This window comes from Notamacropus eugenii, chromosome 6 (genome assembly GCF_028372415.1).
Source record: "Notamacropus eugenii isolate mMacEug1 chromosome 6, mMacEug1.pri_v2, whole genome shotgun sequence".
Taxonomy (NCBI): domain Eukaryota; kingdom Metazoa; phylum Chordata; class Mammalia; order Diprotodontia; family Macropodidae; genus Notamacropus; species Notamacropus eugenii.
The window spans coordinates 264,948,099-264,975,775 of NC_092877.1; the positions used below are offsets into that span (position 1 = coordinate 264,948,099).

Genomic DNA, 27,677 nt, shown 5'->3' on the forward strand with positions numbered 1-27,677 from the left:
GAACAGATCTATGCCACTTAGGTTTTACGAAACTGAAGAAACCTTCTAAGTATACATAACAAAAATAACAATCTGAGTAAGCAGGAAATAAAATATCTAAGGAAATCACACAGAAAGCTGTTCTTAGGTAGGCAATCTATATTTTCGGGTTAGCTGAAGAAAATTCAATATATGACATTAATTTTCTTGTGGTTAAAATAAAAATATTTTCTAAAGTACTATTTTAACTTTTAATAACAATATAATCAAACACAAAATTGTAGCTGTTTTATAAAAAATTATTATTGAAAATTGGTGTGTATAGAGCATTTGAAATACTTGTCCTATCCATTGAGATTATTTTTAGATAACACAGAGCAGTCAATTAACCAATCAACAAATATTTATTCATCTATGAAGCACTTGTGATGCTCCAGGTACTGTGCTAAATGCTGGGTTACCAAAAACAAACAAACCTCCACCCCAAGATCTCAACCCTAAATAAAAAAAAAGAACTAGCTGTGCCCTCAAAGAGCTTATATTCTAATCTGGGATAAAACATACACACACAAATATAAATCAGTACATGCAAGATGAATGAGTGTGTGGAATACAGCCTTATAGGGAGAGGCCTTAGCAGCTCAGTCCTACCCCTTTGCTCCAAGGACAATCACCCTATGAGCTAACATGTTAGAGAAAACTGATTTCTATTTTAGAATATTTATCAAATACAGAAATGAACAGACTCTTTCTTTTAAGGTATTATTGGGGAGAGGAGATTCCATTACAAATATGTATAGTCATGCAAAACAAATTTCCATGTTAGCCATGAGAATGAAAGAAAAAGGAAGGAGGGGGTGAGGGAGGGAAGAAAGGAAAGAAGATAAATGCTTTGATCTTTACTCTGAGTCCCTCACTTCTCTAAATAAAAGATCTTACTCAAGTGATAGTGCTTCAGGTGAATCTTGAAAGAAACTAGGGAATCTAGGAGGCAGAGGTGAGGAGGGAGAACATTCTAGTGTGAGAAACAGCAAACAGATCAGTATGGCTGACCCAGAGCTCATGGGAGGAAGTATTATGAAGGGAAGTCTCTGTTGGAATGCCTCAGGAAACTGTCTTTGGCTCACCAAATGTTAAATTTATTATTAATGAGTTGCCCAAAGGCATCTTGGATAGTGAATGAACCTGGGTTTGGAAACTCCCTTGAGAAATAACTGTCTATTTGACCCTGGGTATATCTTTCCCTTTCTCTTCTTCCTTTTTACTTTCCTTCTTTTCTCAGCTATTTGTAAAGCCTTATCAGACTGCCATTTTGCTTTCCTGCTCTTCTTTTTGTTTGGAATATCATTTTGTGGCTGCTTCCTGTATAAAATGGCAAACCCCTCTGTCCATAGTTCTTCAGGCACTCTATCTACCACACTGAATCTCTTAAATCTATTCATCACCTCTTTTATCATATTCATAGTAGATGTTACTCAGGTTAAATCTATATGGTCTGATAGCTTTCCCTACTGCCTTCAATTTAAGTTGGAACTTTGTAATAAGAAGCTCATGATCTGAGTCAAAGTCAGCTCCAGGTCTTGTTTTAGCTGAATAGACAGAGCTTTTCCACCTTTGGCTGCAAAGTACTTAATCAATCTGATTTCCATGTTGACCTTCTGGAGATGTTCATGGATAAAGTTGTCTTTTGGGTTGTTGAAAAAGAGTTATCTTGACAAAGCTCTATTCATCTCTGCCCCAATTCATTTTGTATTCCAAGGCAAAACTTGCCTTTTATTCCAATTATCTTTTGATTTTTACTTTAGCGTTCCAATCCCCTATGATGAATACACCATCATTTTTGGTGTTATTTGGTCTTGTAGACCTTAACAAAACTGATCAACTTTGGTCTCTTCAGCATCAATGATTGGTGCATAGATGTGTACTACTATGATGTTGAATGAATGATCTGCCTTGGATTCAAACAAACATCATTGTCATCTTTGAGATTATAACCCCAGTATTGCTTCTCTCATTCTTTTATTGCTACTCCATTTCTTCTACGGGATTCTTACCCACAGTAATATATGTAGAAATCACTTCCTGGCAAACAGAAGGAAAAGAAATGGAAGCAGTGTCAGATTTTACATTTTTGGGTTCAAAGATCACTGCTGACTGTGCCTGTAGCGAATTAAAAGATGCTTGGTCCTTTGAAGGAAATCTATGTCAAATCTGGACAGCATACGAAAAAGCAGATACCACCTTGCTGACAAAGGGCCATATAGTCAAAGCTATGGTTTATCCAGTAACAATGTGTGGTTGTGACAGATGAGTGCCACAGAATTGTCTCTTTCGAATTGTGATGCTAGGGAAGACTTCTGAGAATCTGTTGGAGAGGAAAGAGATCAAATCAGTCAATACTTAAAGAAATTAATTCAGGGGAGCCAAGATGGCGGAGTAGAAAGACACACATACTATAGCTCTTCCCTAGTAGCCCATAAAATACCTGTAAAAATGACTCTCAAATTCTAGAGCAGCAGAAGCCACAGAACAACAGAGTGAAAGAGATTTCCAGCCAAAGGTAACCTGGAAGGCCGACAGGAAAGGTCTGTCCCACGGGACACTGAGTGGAGCAGAGCCCAACCCTGGCCGCAGCACCAGCTGGAACAGGCCTCGGGGGCAGAATCCCCAGCATGGAGGGTCTCAAATCCCTCAACCCATAAGCACCAAAGAAAGCTTCAAAGATCAGTGAGAGGGCTTTCCCAGCTGGACAAGAGGGGAGCAGGGTCCTCCCCAGCACGAGCCCCAGACAGCAAAGGCAGCAGTAGCAGTGGGGCAGCAATGCTGTGTGGCAATGGTTGAGTCAGGTGGCAGCTTCCATTGTGGGAGCCACTGAGCTTAAACCCCTGGAGGAACTGAGCAGCTGATCTGAACCTCAGCCCTGAGTGGCAGTGCTGAGTGGCAGCCCTGCCCCCAACTAAAGCCCCTGGGGGAATTGAGCAGCTGATCAGCATTTCAGCCCTGAGCACCTTCCTGGGGTGAGCAGGAGCACTAGAACCCTCCTCTTGACAAAGGATTCAGAAGGCAAGTAACTGGCTGGGAAAAGGCCCAAAAAAGGAAAAAAAAATAAGACCATAAAAGGTTTCTTGGTGAACAGGTATTTCTTTCCATCTTTTTGGATGAGAAAGACCAATACATACTGTTAGAGGAAGTCAAGGCTTCTGCATCCAGTACCTCCAAAATGAATATACATTAGGGTCAGGCCTTAGAAGAGCTTGAAAAGTGAGTCAACAGCTTGCTAAAGGAGACCCCAAAAAATGCTGAAGAAAATAGCACCTTTAAAAATAGGCTAACTCAATTGGAAAAAGAGGTCCAAAAAGCCAATGAGGAGAAGAAGACTTTAAAAGCAGAATCAGCCAAATGGAAAAGGAGGTTCAAAAGCTCACTGAAGAAAATAGTTCTTTAAAAATGAGAGTGGAGCTGAGGAAAGATAATAACTATATGATAAACCAAGAAATTCCAAAACAAAATGAAAATAATGAAAAAATAGAAGATAATGTGAAACATCTCATTGGAAAAACAACTGACCTGGAAAATAGATCTAGGAGAGACAATTTAAAAATTATGGGACTACCTGAAAGCCATGAAAAAAAAAGCCTAGACATTATCTTTCATGAAATTGTCAAAGAAAACTGCCCTGATATTCTAGAACCAGAGGGCAAAATAAATACTGAAAGAATCCACTGATCACCTCCTGAAAGAGACCTGAAAAGAGAAACTCCTAGGAATATTATGGTCAAATTTTAGAGTCCCTTAATTTTTCAAGGAGAAAATATTGCAAGCAGCTAGAAAGAAACAATTTGAGTATTGCGGAAATACAATCAGGGTAACACTGGATCTGGCAGCTTCTACATTAAGGGATGGAAGGGCTTGGAATAGGATACTCCAGAAGTCAAAGGAACTGGGATTAAAACCAAGAATCACCTACCCAGCAAAACTGTGTATAACACTTAAGGGGAAAAAAATGGTCATTCAATGATATAGAGAACTTTCAAACATTCTTGATGAAAAGACCAGAACTGAATAGAAAAATCTGACTTTCAAACACCAGAATCAAGAGAAACATGGAAAGGTAAACAGGAAAGAGAAATCATAAAGGACTTTCTAAAGCTGAACTGTTTACAATCCTACATGGAAAGATAATATGTGTAACTTTTGAGACTTTTCTCAGTATTTGGATAGGTGGAGGGATTACACACACACATATAGACAGAGAGAACAGGCTGAGTTGAATCAGAAGGGATGATATGTATAAAAAATAAAATTAAGGGGCGAGAGAAGAATATATTGGGAGGAGAAAGGGAGAAATGGAATGGGGCAAATTGTCAGTCATAAAAGAGATAAGAAAAATCTTTTTCAATGGAGGAGAAAAGGGAGGAGTTGAGAAGGGAAAAGTGAAGCTTACTCTCTTCACACATGTCTTAAGCAGGGAATAACATGCTCACTAAATGTGGTATAAAAATCTATCTTACACTACAGGAAAGTAGGGGAGAAGGGGACAACTGGGAGAAGGGGGATGATAGAAGGGAGGGCAAATAGGGGAAGGGAGTAACTAGAAGTAAACACTTTGGGGAAGGGACAATTTTAAATGAGAGAACAGAATAAAGGGGGGACAGGGTAGGATGGAGGGAAATAAAGCTAGTCTTACACAACATGACTATTATGGAAGCCTTGTGCCAAATGACACATATATAGCCTGTATTGAATTGCTTGCCTTCTCAGTGGGGATGGGTGGGGAGGGAGGAAGGGAGAGAAGTTGGAATTCAAAGTATTAGAAACAAATGTTGAGAATTGTTATTGCATATAATTGGCAAATAAATACAGGTAATGGGGTATAGAAATCTATCTTGCTCTTCAAGAAAAGAGAGAAGATGGGGGTAAGGGAAGGGAGGGGTGTGATAGAAGGGAGGGCACACTGAGGGAAGGGGTAATCAGGATGAAGGTGTTATAGGGTAGGGGGAGGGGAGAGATGGGGAGAAAAATTGGAACTCAAAATTTTATGGAAATGAATGTTGCAACCTGAAAATAAATAAAGAAATAAAGAAATTAATTCAGGCTATTCACCAGAAGGTCAAATACTAAGAATGAAGCTTAAATACTTTGGCCACATGGTGAGAACATGGGACCCATTGGAAAAGACCTGATATTGGGAAAGACTGAAAGTAAAAAGAAAACAGGACAGCAGAGGATGATATATGGATAGACAGTGTCAAAGAAAAAATGAACATGAACTTGGACAAACTTCAAGGGACAGTGGAAGATAGAAGAGTCTGGCATGCTATAGTCTATAAAGTCATAAACAGTCCAACATGAATGAACAACAAATCTGACCCTAGGCAAGTCATTTGATCTCTCAGGGCTTCAAGTACACTTTAAGACCATAAATTGCTCTTAAGGTGCTGATCTGTATTGCTAAAGGGAATTTCCTCTGAGGAGTTCTTACTCCTCAGTGAATAAAAATGTCTAGTCCCATTCCAATGAGGGCATAGATAGTATACTTTCCAATCTGCAGATAACAAAAAACTTGAAGACACAGATGACAGAGATAAATGAATCAGGATCCCTTCAGTGAGTTTTTGGACCTCCTTTTCCATTTGGCCAGTTCTGCTTTTTAAGGCATTCTTCTCCTCATTAGTTTTTTGGACCTCTTTTGCCATTTGGGTTAGTCTATTTTTAAGTGTTATTTTCTTCAGTTTTTTGGGGGTCTCCTTTGGCAAGCTATTGACTTGTTTTTCATGATTTTCTTGCATTGCTTTCATTTCTCTTCTCAATTCCTCCATCTCCCTTACTTAATTTTCAAAATCTGTTTTGAGCTCTTCCATGGCCCAAGACCATTGCATATATTTTTTTGGAGGCTTTGGATGTAGGAACCTTGGCCTTGCTGTCTTCCTCTGATAGCATGCTTTGATTTTCCTCATCTGAAAGGCTGGAAGAAAATACCTTTTCACCAAGAAAGTAACCTTCTATAGTCTTATTTTTCCCCCCTTTTTGGGCATTTTATCAGCTAATTACTTGACTTTTGAGTCCTTTGTCAAGTGGAGGGTACACTATTCTAGGTTTCAGAGATTTTATGCAGCTGTTCTCTGAGATACCTCTATGGACCCATAAGTTTTCAGCTCCTCCAAAGTGGCATAGTCAAGGGAGAGGTGTTTACTCCTCTCCTGGCCTGCACTCTTTTCTGTGAGCAACCAACAACCCTCTTTTCTGCCCTGGAACTGTGAACAGGATTCCCTCTCCACACCCGCCATAAGCCTCGCCATGCCAGCACTCCTCCTTACCCCAGGACTGCCAATCAGGACTGAGACTCAGATCAGCTGCTCAATTCCCCCAGGGTCTGTAGACAGAGAGCTCCAGAAGTGGATGCTGCTGCCACAGTGGCTGTCACCACCTTGGAACCAGGGCTAGGGCCCGATCAAGCTCCCTTTTCACCCTGGTAAAAGAGCTTTTTCACTGACCTTTGAAGCTGTCTTTGGCATTTGTGGGTTGAGAAATCTGAAAACCACAGCAGCTGCCCATGATTCAGCACCCGCCCATGATTCAGCACCCTGAAGCCTGCTCTAGTCCCATCTATGAGTGCAGCCCACACTTGGATGTGTTCCACTCTGAGCCTGGTGTGACAGACCTTTCTGGTTGGCCTTCCAGGCTGTCTTAGGCTGGAAATCTGCTTCACTCTGTCATTTTGTGGCTTTTGCTGGTCTAGAATTTGTTTAGAATCATTTTTGGAGGGAGAGCTAGAGCAGATCTGTGCTTCTCCTCCATCATCTAAGCTCAGCCCCCCCCCCCCCCCCCCCAAGAATCATGATCTCAAAAGATTATAACAAATCAGAATGGCTATAATCAGATTTAATTAGAAATTTAATAGTGATCATTGTTACATGTATGAGATAAGGGAAAGCATAACTAGATAGCAGTTTTTTTTATTTTCCCACTTAATATTTTTTTCCTAGTTACTCGTACAGATAGTTTTCAACATTCACTTTCATAAAATTTTGAGTTACAAATTTTTTCTCCTTCCCTCCTCTCCCCCTCCTGAAAATGGCAAGCAATCTGATATAGGTTATACATATACAATCATATTAAACATATTTCCACATTAATTATGTTATGAGAGAAAAATCAACAGAAAATAGAAAAACTATGCGAAAGAAAAAACAACAAAAAAAGTGAAAATATTATGCTTTGATCTGCATTCAGACTCTATAATTCTTTCTCTGGAGGTGGATAGCATTTTCCATCATCAGCTTTTTACAATTGTCTTAGATCACTGTGTTGCTGAGAAGAGCAGTCTATTACAGTTGATCGTGAAGCAATGTTGCTGTTACTGTGTACAATGTACTCCTTGTTCAAGAGCAGCTTATTTTAAAGTGATCTGAGGAGCTAGTAAACTACATACTTCATATGAGTCAAGAGAGAACAGCTAAACAGTTACTAGGATCTTATGCTGCATTAAAAGTAGGATAGTGATGAGAATACCGGAGGTGTGAATTTTACTGCTAAAAGCATACTACATGTAGAGTATTTTCCTCAGTTCTGGATGCCATATTTTAGGAAAAATATTGATATCTGAAAAGCATCCAGAAGAGGAGAACTGGATGAACAAGGGTCTTGAGAATAAGGGCACATGAAGGAAACTGAGATGTTTAGCCCAGGAAAATAAGACTTTGGGATATCTGAAGACAGGTGGAAAAAGAGACTAAACAGAAACTTCTTGGACTCAGAAAGTGGAAATAGGATCAATGGAAAGAGGAAATTTGGAAATTGGAAATTGAGGATTGATGTAAGAAAAACTTCTTAATGGTCTGAGCTATCCAAATATGGAAAAAGCTGCTTTGGGAGATAGTGGGCTCCCCCGGTATGGTATATAGAGTGCTAGGCCTGGAGTCAGGAAGACTTGAGTTGACACTAGTTATGTGATCCTGGGAATGTCACTTAGCTTTAGCTCCCTCATTTGTAACATGGGGATAATCATGGTAACTATCTCCCAGGGTTGATATGAGGATCAAATGAGATAATATTTGTAAAGTGCTTAACAAGTTTCTGGATCATAGCAGGTACTTAATCAATCAATCAATTCTTCTTTCCTCTTTAGAGGTCTTCAAGTGAACTGTGAATGACCATCTGTTAGGAAAAGTAGGATACTGTAGTGGGGATTTGGGGGAGGTAGAGGATGGGCTTGATGAACTCTGAAGTCCTTTTCAACTTTGAAATTCTGTCACTAGTTGTTAGTAGATTTTTAGTCTAATGTGGTTACACATAAAAATGACCAATTCTAGTTCAATGACACCAAAAAGTTTATGAGAATAAACCTTAATTATTTTTAATTCAATTTCTCATTTTAAGAAATGCTTGCTAACTTTTAAAATCATACACTCAAATCTAAAAGAATAATAAAAACACCTCTAACATACAACCCATTACTTTTATTTCTTCTACAGTAAGGTATAAGTAATATTATAACATTTTTGGTCATAAGGATGTACTTGGTTATTATACTGTTTGTGGGATTAATTATCTTTCTGACCCAATTATTTTTTATTTTTCAATTTCCAAGATAAAACATTTAGGGCATAAGAGTTCTAAGTGAATATAAACACTAAATTTTCTTCTTAAATTTTAGAATTTTTAATCAACTGTTAACTGACAAATTTGACTAATTTTTTTCTAGGCACATACAAATGTCAAATGAGCAAATAAAGTAGGATTTGTGCCACATAAAACTCTTTAACTTAGAACATATTTATCCCTGCTATTAATGTTTGGTAAACAAGGTTATTATTATTATTTATTTAGTATTTATAGAACTTTAGTAATAGTATGTTACCTTGAAAATGTACTTTTATATGTATGATATAAACCATTATTATAACTTCTGCTCCATATTCAAGTAAACAGTCAAAAAAGTTACTAAAGAAAATCAATGAAGCAATTGAAATGATAATTTAGAGTTTCTTACTACCTCAAACGTACTTAGCCTACTTAGTACTCTAGAAGATACTATCTCATGAGTAATTTATCTTTGTAAAATCAAAAGTTTAATATCTAGAGATTGTGGTAATTCTTAGGTAAATAGACTATGGAGACAATTATACTGATATATAGAAACATAACTGAATTTTGCTTTGGGGAAGAATTGTTTACACTTAAAAGTATCACAATGCAATTGAAAAGTGACTATTAGTTTTCTAGCAACTATTGTCATTTACAAAATGTTCAGCAATAGCTCACATTCAACTTTGCTCATGATTACTAAGTAAGCCATTTCCTTGTAAGAAGCCTTAGTAATTTGTGACTCAGAAATTCTATATGCAATGAATGACTCAGACTATAAATGATGAGAAGTAGTTATATCTGAAACTTTGAAGTACACATTCTGTTGAACTGTTACCTCTTTCTTATGTCAATATTTTATACTTATGATTCAGAGAAAAGTAATATCTGATGAAAATAAAATTATATATTCTGGTTCTCTAAATAGTCTGTTTGGTTATCTTTGATCTTAAAGAGCAAAATAAACAAGAAGTAACTAAAGTCTTGATTTTCTTTCTTGTTAGAAGTGCCTTTCTAAGTAAGATGTGTAATTTTGCATTGGAGCTTCATACCTCTGAGGCGATATACTTTGCCTCCCTGCATGTCTCCCCAGAGACAGAATGACCTCATTTTTGCTTTGGAGCATGTTCACTTGGCCATGTAAATAGAGCTTTCCTGGTAGAAATAGTGGGTTTAAATTGATTGAATCATCGGTACACCCTGGCTTAATCTCCGAGCACAGCATGAAATATAAAAATGTGGGACTGAGATTAAGAAATTCAGTTTGTGGCAATGCCATACATTCTGTGAGACTTGGAAATGCTAAATGAATATTCACCAATTTTCCCTAGTAGTTCTATCAAAATCAAGTCATCTTTAATATTAATGGCAGGACAGAAATACCATTCAATGATGTCCTGTGATGAAGACTGTCTGCCAATTCAGAAGAAATGTTTGCTAATAATACTTCTGAATTGAACAGACATATGTGGAAAACACAGGAAAACGATGCACGAGTGGCTTCCAAGTAGTGAGCTGAAAATCTAGCAACTATGAAAAAATTTCTTTTTGATGGGGTGGAGAGGAAGATGAGAACTGTGGAAGTAATTTGGATGTATGATATAAAGTCTGGCAACTTGTCTGTAACTCGTAAATTTTAGAGAAACGCTTAGGGGACTATAAGATTAAATAAATTGCATGTGGTCTCAAAATCAGTAGGTGTCCCAATTAAACTCAGGTCTTTCTGATTTCAAGGCCAGCCCCTCTATCTATTACACCGTGCTGCATCTCATCAGTGTTTGGAGGGCATTGTACAAGTTGCTGAGAGAGCTATACAAATGAATAAGACATGGACTGTGTTTTCAAGGAGCATACAGTTTAGTAGGAGAGATAAGATGTACACAAATTAAGCAAACAAAATAGAAAAGCATAAGTATATAAAAGAGGTACAAAGTGAGGCAAAAATTATGAAACAGATAATTTCTGATTTGGGAATCAAGGAATGCTGCACAGAGAAGGTGGCTTCTGGTCTGGGTGTTGAAGGATAGGTACAATTTCAATATATAATAACCAGGGCTTGGCATTTCAGGCATAATGATCAATCTGACCAAAGGGACAAAGGTGGAAATGTATTCATGGAACACAGAATAGGCTGTTTTGGATAGAGATGTCATAGATTTAGAATTGGCAGGGGTTTAAGCGATCTCAACTCATTTACTTCATAAATGAGGAAACTGAGGCCCACGGAGGTTAAGTGATTTGCCCAAGGTCACACAGGTCAACAGAATTCAAGCCCAGGTCCTCAATTCCAAATTCAGTACTAAAAAATATATTAAATAAAAAAAATTAAACCATGACTTTCACTCAAGGGGTACAGTATGTAGTAAGGCAATAAAGGGGCTAATAAGTTTGAACTTTACTCGGTAGGCAGAATAGGGACACTGGAGGTTTTTGAATAGGGAGATAGTATGGTCAAATCTGTGCATGCAGAATATTAATTTGGCCATGGTATGAAGGATTGACTGGGGGTAGGGGGAGATGGAGGAGTGGAGAGAAGGAAAAGGGAAGAATGGTTAAGAAGCTGTTGTAATTATACAGGTAAGAGGTAATGAAGACCATCAGTTCAATGTTGATGTCTGAAGCAATGGGAATAAAATCAGAGCAGTGATGAGTACTATAATCTTCAAACAATTATTTTAGTTGTAAGCTAAAGAAGAATTTTGGCATGAGAGTAGTATGGAAAGGGCTGTTAAGTACATATAGGTCTTTTCATCTCATTCTATAAATATGGGGACCCTCTGCTAATAGGATTAACATGCCGCACAGGAGAAATCTGCGTAGTCAGCACACTGGGTTATAGACTCTAAAGTGGGTATCTTTCTGATGTGATCAGAATATCATTCTGAGATGGAAGCTAATAAGATGAACATTAAAACGTAAGAGCCCAACAATTTGCACTAGTAATCCAACATCCTGTCTTGTTTCTGCCCATATGGGGCCAAAGCAATTCAAAGTCCTAGGCAGGAAATTAAGGATAGAGGTGGCCAGAGTCCAGCTGTAAACAAGGCACTGAGTTTACTGAGGGATATATCAAGTAGACCGGGAAGGAAAAAAGATCAGAAGCACTTCAAGCAATAATGCTCAGGGTTTAGGCAAGCACAGTGAGGTAAAGTAACTAAAGGCAAAGAAGACAGACAGGAGAGGGACCAAAGTTTAGGTAGAAGTCATTGACAGTGTAGGCAACCTGAATGGGAAGTCAGGATAAGATGGAGCTAAAGAACAATGGCTGTCATGGCAATGGTTTGGTTTGCTCTTTATCCAAAGTGGTGCTTTGTTTTTGTTTAATTTCAATGCAGGAGGAGTTTATGAGTCTTTCCCTCTACCACCCGCACCCCTCCAGTTTAGAGTTGCTAAGATACCAACCTATGAAATTATTTTTATTGGTTTGCTTCCAAAATCTCAGAGAGGGATGAAGATGGCTCCCTCTTCCCATGAGAGAGATTATGGCATCTAAATCCTGCCAAAAAATCTGAAAGGTAACTAACTTAAGATAAGCTATGATTTAATTAGCTGCAAATGTCTTCTACATGACAGAAATCTTTATGGAGGATTAAAAAAGGAGAACCAAAGAGTAAAATTTTGTTACAATATCTCTGGCACCATCCAGAGGAAAAGGAAGTGTAAATGTAATGACAATGCAAATTCTCTAGAGAGAAATGATTGGATGAGTAAATACTCCCCATATACAAAGGGTTAATATGGTACAAGTGGCAATAGTGCTACAAATGGCCACTAGGGGGCAGCCAAAGGCCAGGGAAGGTATTCAGGTTCAAGTGATGGATGTACTGAAGGTAGCTGTTGACAGCCAAGTCTACTTCCCAAGAAAGTTCAGTGTTTATTGGGTCATTTCTTAAAGGAAGGTTTAACTTGCCAAAGAATGCCTGGAAGACCCACTATAGAGCCAGTAAAGCTGGACATTTCCAAAACCAACAACAGTTTTTGTAGGATATAATGACAACCAGGAAGTGTGATAGATGGACCCCTTAATTAGAACTGAATGGAGTACTTTTGATATAGGAGGATCATGCAGTGTTGTTGCAGGTGAATGTGGGTTGTGGGGTAGGATAGCCAATCATCTTTGTGGAAGTACTCCATATTATCACCAGTATTGCTTCAGGGTATAATCTGTTCTGTCTGTCAGTGTATCAGGGAGTAAGGATCTGAAGAAGTATACTTTTTCCTGAAGGGAAGAAAACAGGGAATTTAAGAAAATAGATAACTTGCCAGAGTTCTGCGTTTGGGTGTTGGAGGACAGAAGGTTACCTTGGCTAGCAAATGATCCAGAAATCAATAGTGGAGATGTACTTTCATTTCTTAGTGCATCTGGTTATGAATGCAGTACAGATAACTTGGGGTCCTGTTCAATACATGGGTTAGCCATGTTTCACAGCAAGCATGTAGGGCTAATGAAACCTAAAAATGGCATATAAATGTGAGCTGCTATTACATCAGGGGTTTACTGAGTGTAGGGAATACAGGACTGGAAGGGACAGATCTAAAGAAGGAGCAGCTATCTGGCTTCCAAGGTGATGTGACTATAATATGGTTCAGAGAAAAGAGAGGCAAGTGGGAAAGAGAAAATGGAAAAATCTAGAATAGAGTTTAGCTTGGTTAAGAATTACAGTGAAAAAAGCCAGCAACTGAGGGAAATGGCCAAGATGAATTGTAGCTTTTGTAGAAGTGCATGAATTTATCCATCCCATGTAATCATTAAATCTGTTAGCTTGGATTTGTAAGAGGTAAGGGGTGGGAACATAGCAGTAAAGGCTGGGGAATATAGAAGAGTAAGGAGGTATGAAAGCTTCATTAGTGTTGAGACTTATGAGGTGATCAAGATTTTTTTATCCATTTATGGATATTTATGTTCATATATTTTGCTTCTTTGTGAGAAATCTGTATTTATTTTTAGCTGTCATTTTTCTGTGAATGAGTTACACAGAAATTTTAAGTCTAAAATTCTTTTGGCTTAACTGAAATCTATGAACTCCAGGTTTTCCACAAGTGTAATTAAATTCTAGGATCCAAAATTTATATATATATTTCATATAGTAGTAAGGGATTATCAGTGATCACTGCTTCTAACTATGTCACTTTATAGATGAGTACACTGAAACCTAGAATCATTAAATGACTTGCCAGTGGTCCCTAACGGGATGGTTAGTGAACAGCAGAGCTAGAACTAGAGTACAAGTTCTAATTTAGTGCCCTCTTTATTATATCATATAAGCTCTACATCTTTCTATAATCTCAAATTCATGTGATATCTGAATTCACTTCAATCTTTAGTTGACTCAGTTATTCCAGGGCTGGTTTATAATTTGTGAAGTCACACTTGTGCCTCTACTTGTGCTATGGACTTCCTCCACTCCTTTACAGCATGTTACTTGATCTATCATATACTTTCTTACCTTCAGTTTCACATCTTTCATTGGTTCCTTCCATATGATTTTCAAATATGTTTGAATTTCCCTAATCCTATGTCAGTGACACTGCTATTCACTCAGTCTGAAATACTATTACCTCCTTCAATCAGCAATAAATTATTTATTAAACTCTTACTCTGTGTAAGATTCTGTGCTAGACACTGGGGAAACAAAGACAGTTTTTGCCTTCAAGGAACAATCTACTGAGGGAGACAAATATGCACAACAGAAGTACAAACGAAAAAAGACAAAAGGTGTTTTGGATGGGTTTAGCACAAGCAGCTACTGAGATCAGGAAAGGTTTCCTCTAGAAGGTGGTACTTGAACTAGATCCTGAAGGAGTCTAGGGATTCTCAAGGACAAAGGTGAGGAGGGAACACATTCTAGGCATGGAAGACTGCCAGTACAGAGGCATGAAGACAGGAAGTGGAGTACCATATACGAAGAAAAGTACAACTGGACTGATGAAAGTGTGAAGAAAAGTGAAGTATAATAAAGCAAGTAAAGAAGGTTGGGTGGTTTCAGACTCCCCAAACAGAAGTTCATACTTAGCCCTTGAGGTAATAAGGTATCATTGGAAGTGGCTGAGAAGAGGGCAGGGTAACACAGTCAAACCATGTGTTAGGAAAATCAGTCTTGGAATGCTGTGGAGATCGATTAGTTTAGATGGAGACTGTAGAGTGTCAGGCCAATAGGAAGGCCATTGTAATAGTTCAGGTGAAAGGTGATAAAGGCCCAGTCTAGACTGGTGGCTGTGTGGGGAGGGAGAATGGGATGGGGAAGAGATATTGTGGAGGCTGAAATGACAAGATATGACAACTGCCTAGATATGTAAGGTAAGAATGAGGACTAAGAGAATGACACCAAAGTTCCCAATCTAGGCGACCAGAAGGATGATGATTCCCTTGGTGTAAATAGTGAGTATGGAAGAGTGGTACATTTTAGGGGAAAGATTCTGATTTCAGTTTTGGAAATGCTGAGTTTGAGATTTCTGTGGAACATGCAGTTGAGAATGTCCAATAGAAAGTTGAGGGTTTCAAACCAGGGCTTAGGAGATAATAGGGCTGAATATATAAAACGCAAAGTCACCTACATAGACAAGATAATTGAATCCATATAAAATGATGAGGTGATAAAGAAAGGGAGAAGAAGAAAAAGAGGGACCTTGGACAAAGTCTTAGGCTTCACCTATGATTTGAAGGAGAAAGAAGCCTGAGAAGAAATAGTCAGATATGTAGGAGCAGAACCGAGAGCAGTGTTATAGAATCCCAGACAGGGGAAAGTATCCAGAAGAAAATGATGGAATGGTGGGAAAGGATGCTACATGCTGCAAAAAGGTCAAGAAGTATCAGGATTGAGAAAAGGTCATCAGATATTGTAATCAAGATGTCAGTGGAAACTTCGGAGACAGTAGTTTCAGTTGAATGAAGAAGTGGATGTTCGATTGCAAAGGGTTGAGAACTGAAAGAGTGAGAAGATAGGATGTGGAGGCAATAATTGCACATAGATTCTTTTACCCTCTTCTCTGTTCTCACTGTTAATGTCCCAGTTCAGACTCCCATTCTATTTCACTTGAACTACTGTGATACTCTTAAAAAAAACCAAGTTGTTAATGAAAATAAGCTTTATTACATCAAGTAACAAATGTATGTAAAGATGAAAATTATAACAGGTTACACAATAATTCTGTCGCAAACTCAAGATATGAAATCTCTAGCCATCAGGGTTCTTGTTAGATATTTAGTAAGCTGCTAGGTTCTCTGTATTTGTAATTGCAGAATTTTAAATGAACTTTAAAGCACAAAGAGCCATGTAAATAACTTATACAATGTTATTTTTGAAAGTAAGCCTTGCATCATATGGCCAACTAAGATACAACAAACAACTTGGGTAAAACACACAGCATCTACTCACGAAATACAAAATCCTTAGAGATGGACCTGCTGGATAAAAAGTGGAAAGAATCACAATTTGGTGGATGTTAAGTGTACTTAAAGGAAGAAAGTCAAAGGGATGGCAGAGTAGCACAAGCTAGTATACCACAGTTGAAACAACATAAACAGACCTTTCTACATGCAGTTTTGGGGCCCAATGCTTTAAAAAAGGAAGTTATGTCATTCCTACCTACTTGAAATGCAAATTCAAATCAACTGCACATTATTTTTTCTCATACTCTTACAGACTATGTTCTAAGACTACTGAGGAAGAAAAGAACAAGAACTCAACTGTTAGAACTTTCAAAATAAGAGATTCATATTAATGCTTTGGAAATCACCAGAGGAACAAGTATCTCTTTCATACACACACACACACACACACACACACACACACACACACACACACACACACACACACACACACACACACACACACACAACTAGTAAAAATAACAGCTATCCTTTTTTGGTATCTCATTTGATTCTTACAATAATTCTTGGTGTTATTCTCATCTGCATTTTAAGATTGAGGAAAGTGAGGTTGAAAGAGGTTAAGTGACTTACCTAGGGTCACATAACTCGTAAAAGTCAACTAAGGACTTCCTAACTCCAAGTTCCAGCAGTATATCTACTATGCAACCTAGCTACACCACAGAAAACTCTGGAAATGAAATGGGAGGTCATCTTGCATTCTGTTCTGTCTCTGTCAAGCTTTCCTGGATAAATCCTTTGAGAAAAAATGATGTCTCAAGTTATCCCTTCCATCATGCTTTTGTCCTCTCTACACGTGGGTCCAATCTCTTTCCCTCGCTCGTTGATGACAGAAATTCTGCTCTTGGCTTTGGGTTACCACCGACATCTATAATCATCAATCAGCCGTTAGTACTAGGCGCATGTGCTATACAAGTGGAAGGACTCTCTTAGCTGGGTTCTGGGAAGCATCTGGCAAGTTGGGCTTCTAACACAGTACTGATCTGGCTCCAAATGTGAGAACATCTCTTGATGCAGCAGAGCGTCCTGGGTTGTCCAGCATACTTTTTACTGAGGGCTCCAAAGGCACTAGCTAGTATCTATAAGAGCCTATAACCAGTTCTGTTTACCTCCTTCAATCCTCTTCTGCAGTCTATCTTGAATATAGATCTGATCCTGTGATTCCTCATTCCAAAATTCTTTCAAGGCTTCTGATTCCTACAAATGCCTGAGAACAGCCTTTTTTTTTTGCATTAAGGTTTTCTTACCCTTCTGATCTATTCTTGATATCACCCTTCATATTGAACTTCCTTATACAGAGATCTGATGATTCATTTAACATTTACTGTAACACATCAATAATTTCACAGTGGTGACCCTGTGAAAATCGAAATCTTTAATCTGGTATTTCAATGTCTCAACAATAGCTCCAATCTACTTTTCCAACCTTGTTTCACATTCCTTACCAGCATGTATTCTAGAGCTTAAATAAACTTCTTATTCCCTTAACTTATTTTGTATCTTTGTCTGTGTTTTTACTCATGTTATTCCTTTCATCTGGAATGCCTTCTTTCCTCAATTCTGCCTTTGGAAAGTCTACTCTTTGGAAAGTCTATCTACTCTTCTGGACTAAGTTCAAATGTCACCTCCTTCACAAAGTCTTCTCTGATCTTGCTCCTCCCCAATTAAAAAAAAACCCCAGTAATGCAGGCTGGAATTTTTACAATAAGTTAATATCCCCTGAAATCAAACAATTATTTTAAAAAATATAAGAATAATTTAAAATTCTTTTTAATATTTGGTCAACAATTATAGAATGTGAAAAACAGGAGACCAATTATTTGTTTTATGGAATTTCCAGTAAATTTTTATTGTAAAGCTTTTGAAAACAAGACTAGAAAAGTAATATTAAGGTTCATAATAAAAAAATACACTTTAAAAACACAGTATATGTATTATGGCAAATAGTCAAAGATTTATATACAAGGAGAGAACAAAGGGAAAATTACTGAATGAAGTTTTCTGTTTCTATTTCACCTCCAAATTTACATCACTCCTAGGGTATAACTAACTAGCAGAAGTTACTCCTACGCTCTTGGAAAAAAGAGGGTACACTATAAGAAGGTAGTTGGGGAAGAAGCAGCAGTTATGTAATTTTTTACTGTAAGGAATAAAAGACCTGAAGCTAATATCCAGAAAATTAGACCGTAACACCTTCTGCACCATAAAAGCAGTATGGTTGACCTTTAAAAACAGTCACTTATGGAGTATTATCAAGGCATGAATACTTCTTAGACAAACACACACACAAAGTCACACCCACAACCATCCAAATAATAAGCTAATTTGTTTGAAGCTTAATGAGAGAATTATTAATCAATATTCTTATCATTCTTTACTATTTTAACAGTAACTGGCATTTGGCCTTTAGTTGTTACATATGATAACACATATCTGTGTATACAGATATGTTTACACATGAATATGTGTACCTATATTAATATGACAGTCAGTGGGGGATAGAGGCTAGAAAACCTCAAAACAGGGAAACTAAGGTTCAAGTCCTGCCTTTGGCACTTAATGGCTATGTGACACTGGGTAAGTCACTTGACCTCAGGGACCCAGGCAGCTCTTGTAGGCTATGTTAAACTGAAGAAGCCTTTGACCTGCATTAATCAAAGGGACTTCCTCATCAAGGAGGAAATCACTGTGAAGATTCCATCATATGGGTTGACATTTAAATCATTATTCATCCAAGCATGGCTCAATGAACAAATTCTTCCATACTCTCCTGGAACCATCATGATACATAACAAAAATCTTTTGGTGTAAGGACTTAACAAAACTATGTGTAAAGTATAGCCAAAATATTGAGAGAGTTTGCACAATCAAACTGAAAATAAAAAGACAAAATAAATTCAGTTGTTTATATACAAGTGCTCAAATAGTAATTTTTGCGGTGTACTATTATTATTAATCAAATGCAACTTTAGAAACATTACTTTTAATACAAAAATGCTCTGTGCTATCTTCCTTGGCAGCTAGATGGCGCAGTAAATAGTGTTGGGCTTGGAGTGAGGAAGACAAAAGTTCAAATTTGAGCTCAATTTTACTAGCTGTGTATGACCTTGGGCAAGTCACTTAATCTCTACTTGACTCAGTTGCCTCAACTGTAAGATGCGGCTAATAATGGCACCTACCTCAAAGAATTATTGTAAGCATTTACGTAGCTGTTACAAAGTGCTTCACAAATATTACCTCATGTGATCCTCCCAACAAACCGGGGAGGCAGGCACTTGGCTTAGTGCCTGGCACATACACAGCAAGTGATTTATAAATGCTTATTCCTTCTTGCCTCCCTCCCCTGGTATCCCATAGGCATATCAAATTCAGCATCTTAAACCGAAGTCACCTTCCCTCCTAACTTCCTTTTCTTTGTAAGGGCACAACTCTTATTGACCCAGGTTCACAATTTTGGTGTCATCTTTGGTTCTTCTCTTTCTCACTTCTCTTTCCATTTTTTCATTTGTGTCCCCTAAGGCCCAATTTCTTAATTCCCAGATGCCATCAGTCGCCAAGTCAATTTTACCCATAACATTGCTTCCATCTGCTTTACACTCACATGATCACTACCCTAGCTTGGGCCCTCATCACCTCTCACAGCAACTACTTTAATAGCCCCCTAATTAGTTTACTTGCCTTTGGTCTCCTCTCTACAATTCTTCCTCCACGTGGGAATGAATATGGGACCCTTCTCTCTAATTAACTCCACTTATCCAAACAGTTACCAAATCTTATAATTTCGTTCTCTACAAAAACTCTTGCACATGAATTCATGCCATTGACATGGTCACCACTTTTCCCCCCTGGATTGTCACAGCAACTTCTTTATTGATCTCCCTGCCTCAAATCTCTCCCCCATCCAATCCTTCCTCCAAAATGACTACCCTATTCAGTAAACAATGGTTCTCTATTAGGACTAGAATCAAACAAAAGCTCTTCTGTCATTTCAAATCCCTCACAATGTCCTCTCTCTATCTTTCCAGTCTTAACTCATCACCGTATGGTCTAGCTAGCATTAATTGTCTACTTGCTGTTCTGCAGCCGTGATGCCCTCCTGCATTGTGCTAAGCTCTGGGAAAACAAAGAAAAATAAAAGCAAAGTTCTTGAGCAGCTCCCATTGTAATTGAGGAGACAAAATGAAAATAATGATACAAGTATAAGGGATTGGCCTGAGTAAGACTCAGACTTGAGCACTAGAAGGTATTCTCAGAGGGAAGTCACTGAGGTTAGGAGTGGAGGGGAGAGAAGAAGGTAGGATTTGAGCTGGGACTCCGAGGCAGCCAGGGATGCTGGGAGGCAGGGAGATCATTAGGGTATGGGGCAGCGAGTACAGAGGCACAGCGTCTAAAGAGATGGAGTTGGAGGGGGAGCAAGTAGGCCAAGGTAGCTGGATTGTTGAATGCATGGAAAGGAGGCAGAGTGTGATAAGACTAGAAAGGCAGTAATGGACTTTAGATCTGATCCTGGTAGTACCAGGAAGCCCCTGGAGTTTACTGAGGAAAATGGTTGACATAATCATACCTATTCTAGAAGAAAATAATTTTGTCAGTTGAATGGAGGATGGATTAGAAGATGGAGAGATGAAGCAGGGAGATCCACTAGAAAGTTCTTATAATACAGATGTGAGATAATGAGGCCCTGCTTTAGGGTTTTCTCTGTGAGAAGAGAAAAGAGGACATCTATGAGAAATAATGTAAAGATGGAGACAAGATTTCACAATGGAATAAACATGTTCTACACACTCTGTATTTATCTTATACATACTAATTTATGCATATGTTCTCTCCCTCATATGAATACAAGATCACTGAGAGCAGGGATTGTTTTTCCCTTTTTAAAAAAAATTTCCAATGCTCAGCAATAATACTTAATAAAAGCTTGTTGATTAACTATAGCTTTAACCATTCTAGGAAGAAATGGACCATATATACCTGGAGGACTTTTAGTCTGACCTTTCTGCTGAGGATATTTTATGGCAATTGATATGTTATTCTTTATTTTTCCCAAAGCTAACTACAAAGTTAAGTGAGCTCGTGTTAAGGCAAATGGCTAAAAGATGTGCTCAGGGTCGGGGCCATTTTGATCCTAGAAAAGATGTAGCAGGGAATAAGAAGAACTGAATAGAATGTGAGTCATAAGTGGACATGGCAGAAAAGAGATCCCTAGCATCACTGATTAGGTCTGTAAATATCAAAGCTTTCAGAAAAGAACCATAAATAAAATGCTATATTCCAAAATATTCAAGATTTTAAGAGAGTTTTGTGTATTATAATGGTAATTTAAATGGGAAGATCTTTCCCATTCATTAAAAGGCCCATGTGATTTGCTTAAATTACATAGAAGCCTAAGTCGCATGTGTTGGGAAGAGCTTGCTGAACAGGTGGAACAGGAAGGGTGGGGCAGAGCTGAGAGGAAGTTAGGGTGGAGAGAGGGAGGACCCAGGCAAACAGATAGCTGGGCTTGTAAGTGCTTTTTTTGTAGGAAGTGGGGTGAGGCTTGGGAATGGCTTTGTTCCTTGTAGTGCTGATGTGTACTGACTTCTTGGCTACTATGATGGATGTGGCTTTCTGGTTTGGGGATTTGGCTTTCTCATGTCTGAATAAATGTTTTTCTTCAACCTTCTATATGCAGTCTGTTATACTTTGCGACTAAGACCTATGCCAGCATATTCATAGTCACCACCAGTGCTGTGAATATTGCCTTGGTGATACATGTATGTGAATTGGGCCTTCAGCAAAATAATTTCTTCCACTTCACACACACAGATATGGATATATTACAATAAAATTTTCTATATGAAAACATCCCTAAAAGGAACAAATTGAAGAACAATGTCAAATGCTCAAATGTATTTGTTCTCATCTATGGTGGGATAATCCACCAATGATATATATCAAACCCTGACTATTTTATTCCATTCATGTTCATATCCTCCCATAGTTGTCTACATGGGAGTCTATATAGAAATCTTGACTATTTTGGAATACAGCATTTTATTTGTGGCTCTTTTTTGGAAGCTTTGAACATTTCAATAAAAATAGAAGTTTTTTTTAAAAAAACTAAAAGAAAAGATAAGTTATTAGCTAATCTTTTTTTTTTTTTTTTTTTAAGAGATTCAACTAAGCAAAATCATTCCAAATGCACTTAGGGATATAAATGGAAGGAGGTCAGTAATAGAAGAAAAATGGAAAAGATTTTTAAAAATTGCTGTAGCAAACTGTTCAATGAATATTTTTCATGCATTGTTGTTAGTTGTTTTTCTAGTGTTTTTTTAGTTGCATAATCAATTCAATGATCTATTCTTTCTTTTGTTGATAAAAATATCTATTGATGTAAAATTTTTCCTGATGATTATTTTGGCTATATTCCAAAACAGCTGGTGTACTGTCTAATTATTATAATTTCCTTTGATGAAATTATGTATTATTTCTATGATTTGTTCTTCAACCTACCAATTCTTCAGGATTACATTACTTAGTCCATTTAAATTAGAATTCTGACTTCTAAGACCCTGTATTGATTATAATTTTTACTGTGTTTTAGACAGTAAAAATTCAGTTGAATATATTTTGATTTTTATGCAGTATATATGAGGATTTTATGGACAAACACAAATTTAACTTTTGTAAAGTGTCACGCACAATTGAAAATATATTTGCTTCTTTCTACTGCCTTTCAGTAAATGCCAGAATCCTATCATATATACTTTACTAAAACTGCATTCAAGTCTTTAATTTCTTCCTTGTTTACATTTTGTTAGATTTGTCTAAGTTTGAAAGAGGTTCATTGAGTTCCCTAGCCATTACAATTTTTGCTGTTTTCATTTTTCCCTAGGTATCACAGTGGATAGAGGGTCAGGCCTGGCATTAGGAAGATGCATCTTCCTGAGTACAAATCTAGTCCTAGGCATTTACTAGTTATGGGACCCTGGGGAAGTCACTTAACTTCATTCCTCATCTATAAAATGAGCTGGCAAAGGAAATAACAAACCACTCCAGTATCTTTGCAAAGAAAACCCCAAATGAGGGCATGAAGATTTGGGCAGGACTGAATCAATTGAAACACAACAACAACAAAATTATTCCATTACCTTCTTCTTTACTATTTAGATACTATACCACTCAGTGCATATATGTTAAGGAAGGGTATTATTTTATCATCTACAACACTGTTTAAGCATTATGCTGTTTCCCTGTTTACCTCTTTTAACGATATCTATTTCTATTGCTCCATAATCAGATTACTGCCAATCCTGAATTTTTGAGTCTGTATGAATAGTAAATTCTGTTCCACTCTTTCATTTTGATTCTGTGTTGATCTATTTCAAGTGTGCCTCTTATAAATAACATACTGTTTGGATTCTGCTTTCTAATCCATTCTGTTATCTTCTGCCTTCTTTTGAATGAGTTCATCCTATTCTTGTTTTTGTTTATAAATATTATGTATTTTCCTCAATCATATCTCCTGTTTTTTCCTGATCTTGGCTCTATTCTTTGTACAAAGAATTTGGTGGTGAAAGAGAAGGAATCAACACTACAATCCATAAATGAAATGAATTCTTTCCATTTGGTTCTTCTCTTCCGTTCACCTAAACTCTGATCAGTAGTTCTTATTTATATTTTCTTTCCTTTTACTTCCTCAATAATTATCTACTTTATGAAGCTGAAATTTATTTTGTCTGTGACTAATTTCCTCTCTGACTTTACCTTCTTCCTTTTTATTTATTGGTTTGTTTATCTATTTATTTACTTTTAATGTTCTACCATCACTACCAAAAAGCTTCTATTTTTACCCCCCTCACCTATTCCCCACAACCTCCCTCCCCAAGACAACATACAATTCTATATATCATCTCCATATACTTTCCTATTGAATACGTTTTCACCATAGAAATGCTGTATAGATGAACTAAAATAAATGGATATAACATATAACAAATCAAAACATAATACACATACATACATACATACATACACACACACACACACACACACACACATACAAACAAGATCTGCTACATTCTGCAAATGAATTCCATAGTTCTTTCTCTGAGTGTGGAAGGCATTTTGCCTTAGAAAACCACTGGGAATTATTATTATTTTTTTTTAAGTTCTTGCATTATTATGAAGTTTCAAGTCTTCCAGAAAAAAACTCTTGCACACTGTGGTCGTTGCTGTGCACAAAGTTCTCCTGGTTCTGCTCCTTTCACTCAGCATCAGGTCATATAAGTCATTCCAGGCCTCTCTGAAGTCTTGTTCATCATTTCTTATGGCACAACAGTACTCCATTATATTCATATACCACAACTTATTCAGCCATTCCCCAACTGATGGGCATCCCCTTGATTTCCAGTTTTTAACAACTACAAAGAGTGCTGCTATAAATATTTTTGTACATGTGGGACCCTTTCCCATTTTTATGATCTCTTGGGGGTACAGTCCTAGTAGTGATATTGCTGGGTCAAAGGGTATGCACATTTTTGTAGCCCTTTGGGCATAGTTCCAAAGTGCTCTCCAGAATGGTTGGATGAACTCACAGCTCCATCAACAATGAATTAGTGTTCCAACTCTCCCACATCCTCTCCAACATTTATCATTTTCCTGTTCTGTCATGTTTGCCAATCTTATAGGTGTGATGTGGTACCTCAGAGTTGTTTTGATTTGCATCTCTCTAATCAAAAGTGATTTAGAGCATTTTTAAATATGATTATAGATATCTTTAATTTCTTCCTCTGAAAATTGCCTATTCATATCTTTCTTTACCTTCTTTCTTAACTTCCTTCCCTTTTCCCTGTCCCAGACTTTTTACTGTTGTGTTAATAATATTTTTACACCAAACTTCGTGTGTGTATGTGTGCACTCCACCCTTCTTTGACCAGTTCAGATGAGAATAAGGTTTATGTGATGCCTATTCATCCTATATCATCTTCCAATTTTGTATATTCTTCATATCTGGGGCAGCTAGGTGGTGCAGTGGATAGAGCACCAGTGCAGGAGTCAGGAGGACCTGAGTTCAAATCTCACCTCAGACACTTGACACTCACTAGCTCTGTGACCTTGGGCAAGTCACTTAACCCCAACTGCCTCATCCTGGGTCATCTCCAGTCATCCTGAGGAATATCTGGTCACTGGATTCAGATGACTCTGGAGGAGAAGTGAGGCTGGTGACTTGCACAGCCTTACCTCACTCAAAACAAATCAAGTGCAAGTCATGTCATCATTTCTCTTATGGTATGGTCTTCTTTGGCAACAAAGGACGAACACACACATTTTTCATATCTGGCCACAGGAGGTCTCCTTGCTGAGCTAGAGCATAGGCAAGCTCAGTGGGTGGTGATCCTGTCTGTGCTGGTGTCTTCCCAATTCCCTTGGGGTGCTGAGGCACGTCTGGGGTTCTGGTGATGGTAGAATTTTAAAGTAGTAGAAGTACTAGGATAAGATACATTAAAGCTAAACTAGTTCAGTTATTGATTTCTATAATGGCAAGTTGTTTCTTGACCAAATTAAAGGATTCTCTCTTAAAATATTTTATCTTGATTACTACATTGTAAAAGGTTTGTTGAATTAAATTAAATCTGCCCTTTCTGTGTAGAAAGTTCTTGTCTTTTAAAAATTACCATCTCTTGCTATATCTAATTATGCTATCATGGCTTTTGATTTTTTTATACTAAAAGAGGGGAAAAAAAGGACTGCTTTTAAAAATAATCAGTAAAATTTACACTTTCAAGGTGTTTTTCCTGAATTTTGTGAAGGTCCAGATTAAGTTAGTTTCTCATTTGGTTCCCATTTGTTCCCATAGTTTCTCATTTGTAAAGACTGATCACCAACAGTGTCATCATGAAACAGAACATCTGTGAAGCCAAAAGAATACAGAGGAGTTGAATTTGTAGCTTCAGTCTCTCTAGCACCATGCTTTAAATATCTAGGTTAACTAGTTCAAACCCTTTGATACTATTTTTTGTACTGTTTTCACCTGAAATCACTATTCTATCCATTTCTACTTTGACCTCTTTTCTCAGTTTAGTTTTTTATTTTTATTCCCTCAACAGAGCACACTAATCCTTCATGAATAAAATATTTTTAAAAACTTCTTCTAATCTTCATAATAGTAAAATGTATTACATTACATCCCACATTTTGCTAGATGATATTTCTCACATGAGCTTTTTGCAAATATTAAAAGTTTCAGTTTTCAAATAAGGGAATTGAAGTTTAGTGGAGTTGTTATTTGACCAATACAGTCACCAAACTGTTCAATGCTGGAGCTAGGACTTGAACTCAGATTCACCTCCTAACTACCAGTCCAGTACTCTTTCACATTATACCAGGCCAACTCACCCATAGATATTTGGATAAAGCAATTGACTATTTTAACACTCATTACTTTAGAAGGCAATTGTCAGACACTTTTGCCAATGCATTAAATACATGATATTTGTAGTAAATGATATTTGATGGCAACAATAATAATGACAAAATACATTTTTTTTGTTAGAATAAGGTACCTTAAAAGTTAAGCCCATTTTCTATTACTCTGTAATTAAATGTTAGAGAGAACAGGATAAGATAAAATGGGCTTAAATTGATGTTAGATGTCAATTAGATATAAAGAACTTTTCTCTAAAAATAATTGAATAATGGGACAAAAAAAGAAAGGGAGTTATGCAATCTCTATATATGGAGCTATGATGCTCCAATTCAACAAATATTTATTAAGCACATGCTATGGGGTACAATGGAAAGAGCACACTGGATTTAGCAAGAAGACCTATGTCCAAATCCCTGCTCTGCCACTTACTACTCATGTCACCTTGGACAAACAACTTTACTTCTGTGAGCCTCAGTTTCCACATCTGTAAAATAAAAGAACTGAATTAGCTAATTTTTGAAGAACTTTCTAGTTCATGCCTCTCTAATTCTAATACTAAATCTTGCCATTACCTCTAGTTATCATCCTTCCCTTTCTGAAATAAACTCTTGGAAAAAACTGTCTACAATCATAAGCATCATAGATTGGAGCTGGAAGGGACCTTAGAGCTTATCAAGTCTAACTCTTTCATTTTCCTCAGATGAGGAAACTGAGACCCATTGAATTTGTCCAGGGTCACTGAGCTAGTATCTGAAGCAAAATTTGAACACAGGTCTTCCTCACTCCTGATTCCAACTCTATTGGAACTCTACTACACCACATTTGCCTCTTTATTGTTATATTCATTTCCTTTCCTTTCATTCACTTCACAAATGTTTGTAATCTGGGTTCCAACCTCATTACTCAACTAAAACTATTCTCTTCAAAGTTATCAATGACTTCTTAGTTGTCAAAGCTGAAGGCTTTTTCTTAATATTATTTTTGGCTTCTCTTCAACTTTTGACATTGTTGACCACTGTTCCTTCCTGGATTTTCTCTCCTCTCTGGGATTTTGTGTCACTGCTGTAACAATGGCCAGTGAAGGCCTCATCCTTCAGCAGCATGTTCTGCCTGATGCAGTCGCCATGTGGACTTAAACATGGGGAGGTACTGTAGGTCTGCTGAATAATGAAGAGCAAGCAGTCTTTTGATTGGCTGCTGAGCTGGAAATTGTGCATTCAGAATACACTAGCCAGTCAAAGTGTGACCTGCTCTGAGACTCTGAATCTGGTGTGAAAGTAAAAAATGTGAATGCTGATACATTGGGAACCC

The 27,677-nt window shown here is 37.4% G+C and overlaps 1 protein-coding gene across 3 annotated transcripts in view; it reads right to left on the reverse strand.

Annotated features, from left to right (window-relative positions):
- PIBF1 (progesterone immunomodulatory binding factor 1) overlaps positions 1-27,677 on the reverse strand; it is a 331,775-nt gene that overhangs the window by 76,081 nt on the left and 228,017 nt on the right. Inside the window, exon 15 of one of the 3 annotated variants that reach the window (XM_072622311.1) lies at positions 2,240-2,344. The exons of the other annotated variants lie outside the window; for them this stretch is intronic. Within the exon in view, the coding sequence (XP_072478412.1) occupies positions 2,324-2,344 (21 nt within the window). The 3' untranslated portion in view covers positions 2,240-2,323. Of the gene's footprint in view, positions 1-2,239; positions 2,345-27,677 lie in introns of those variants that run through there. 3 annotated transcript variants of the gene reach the window in all.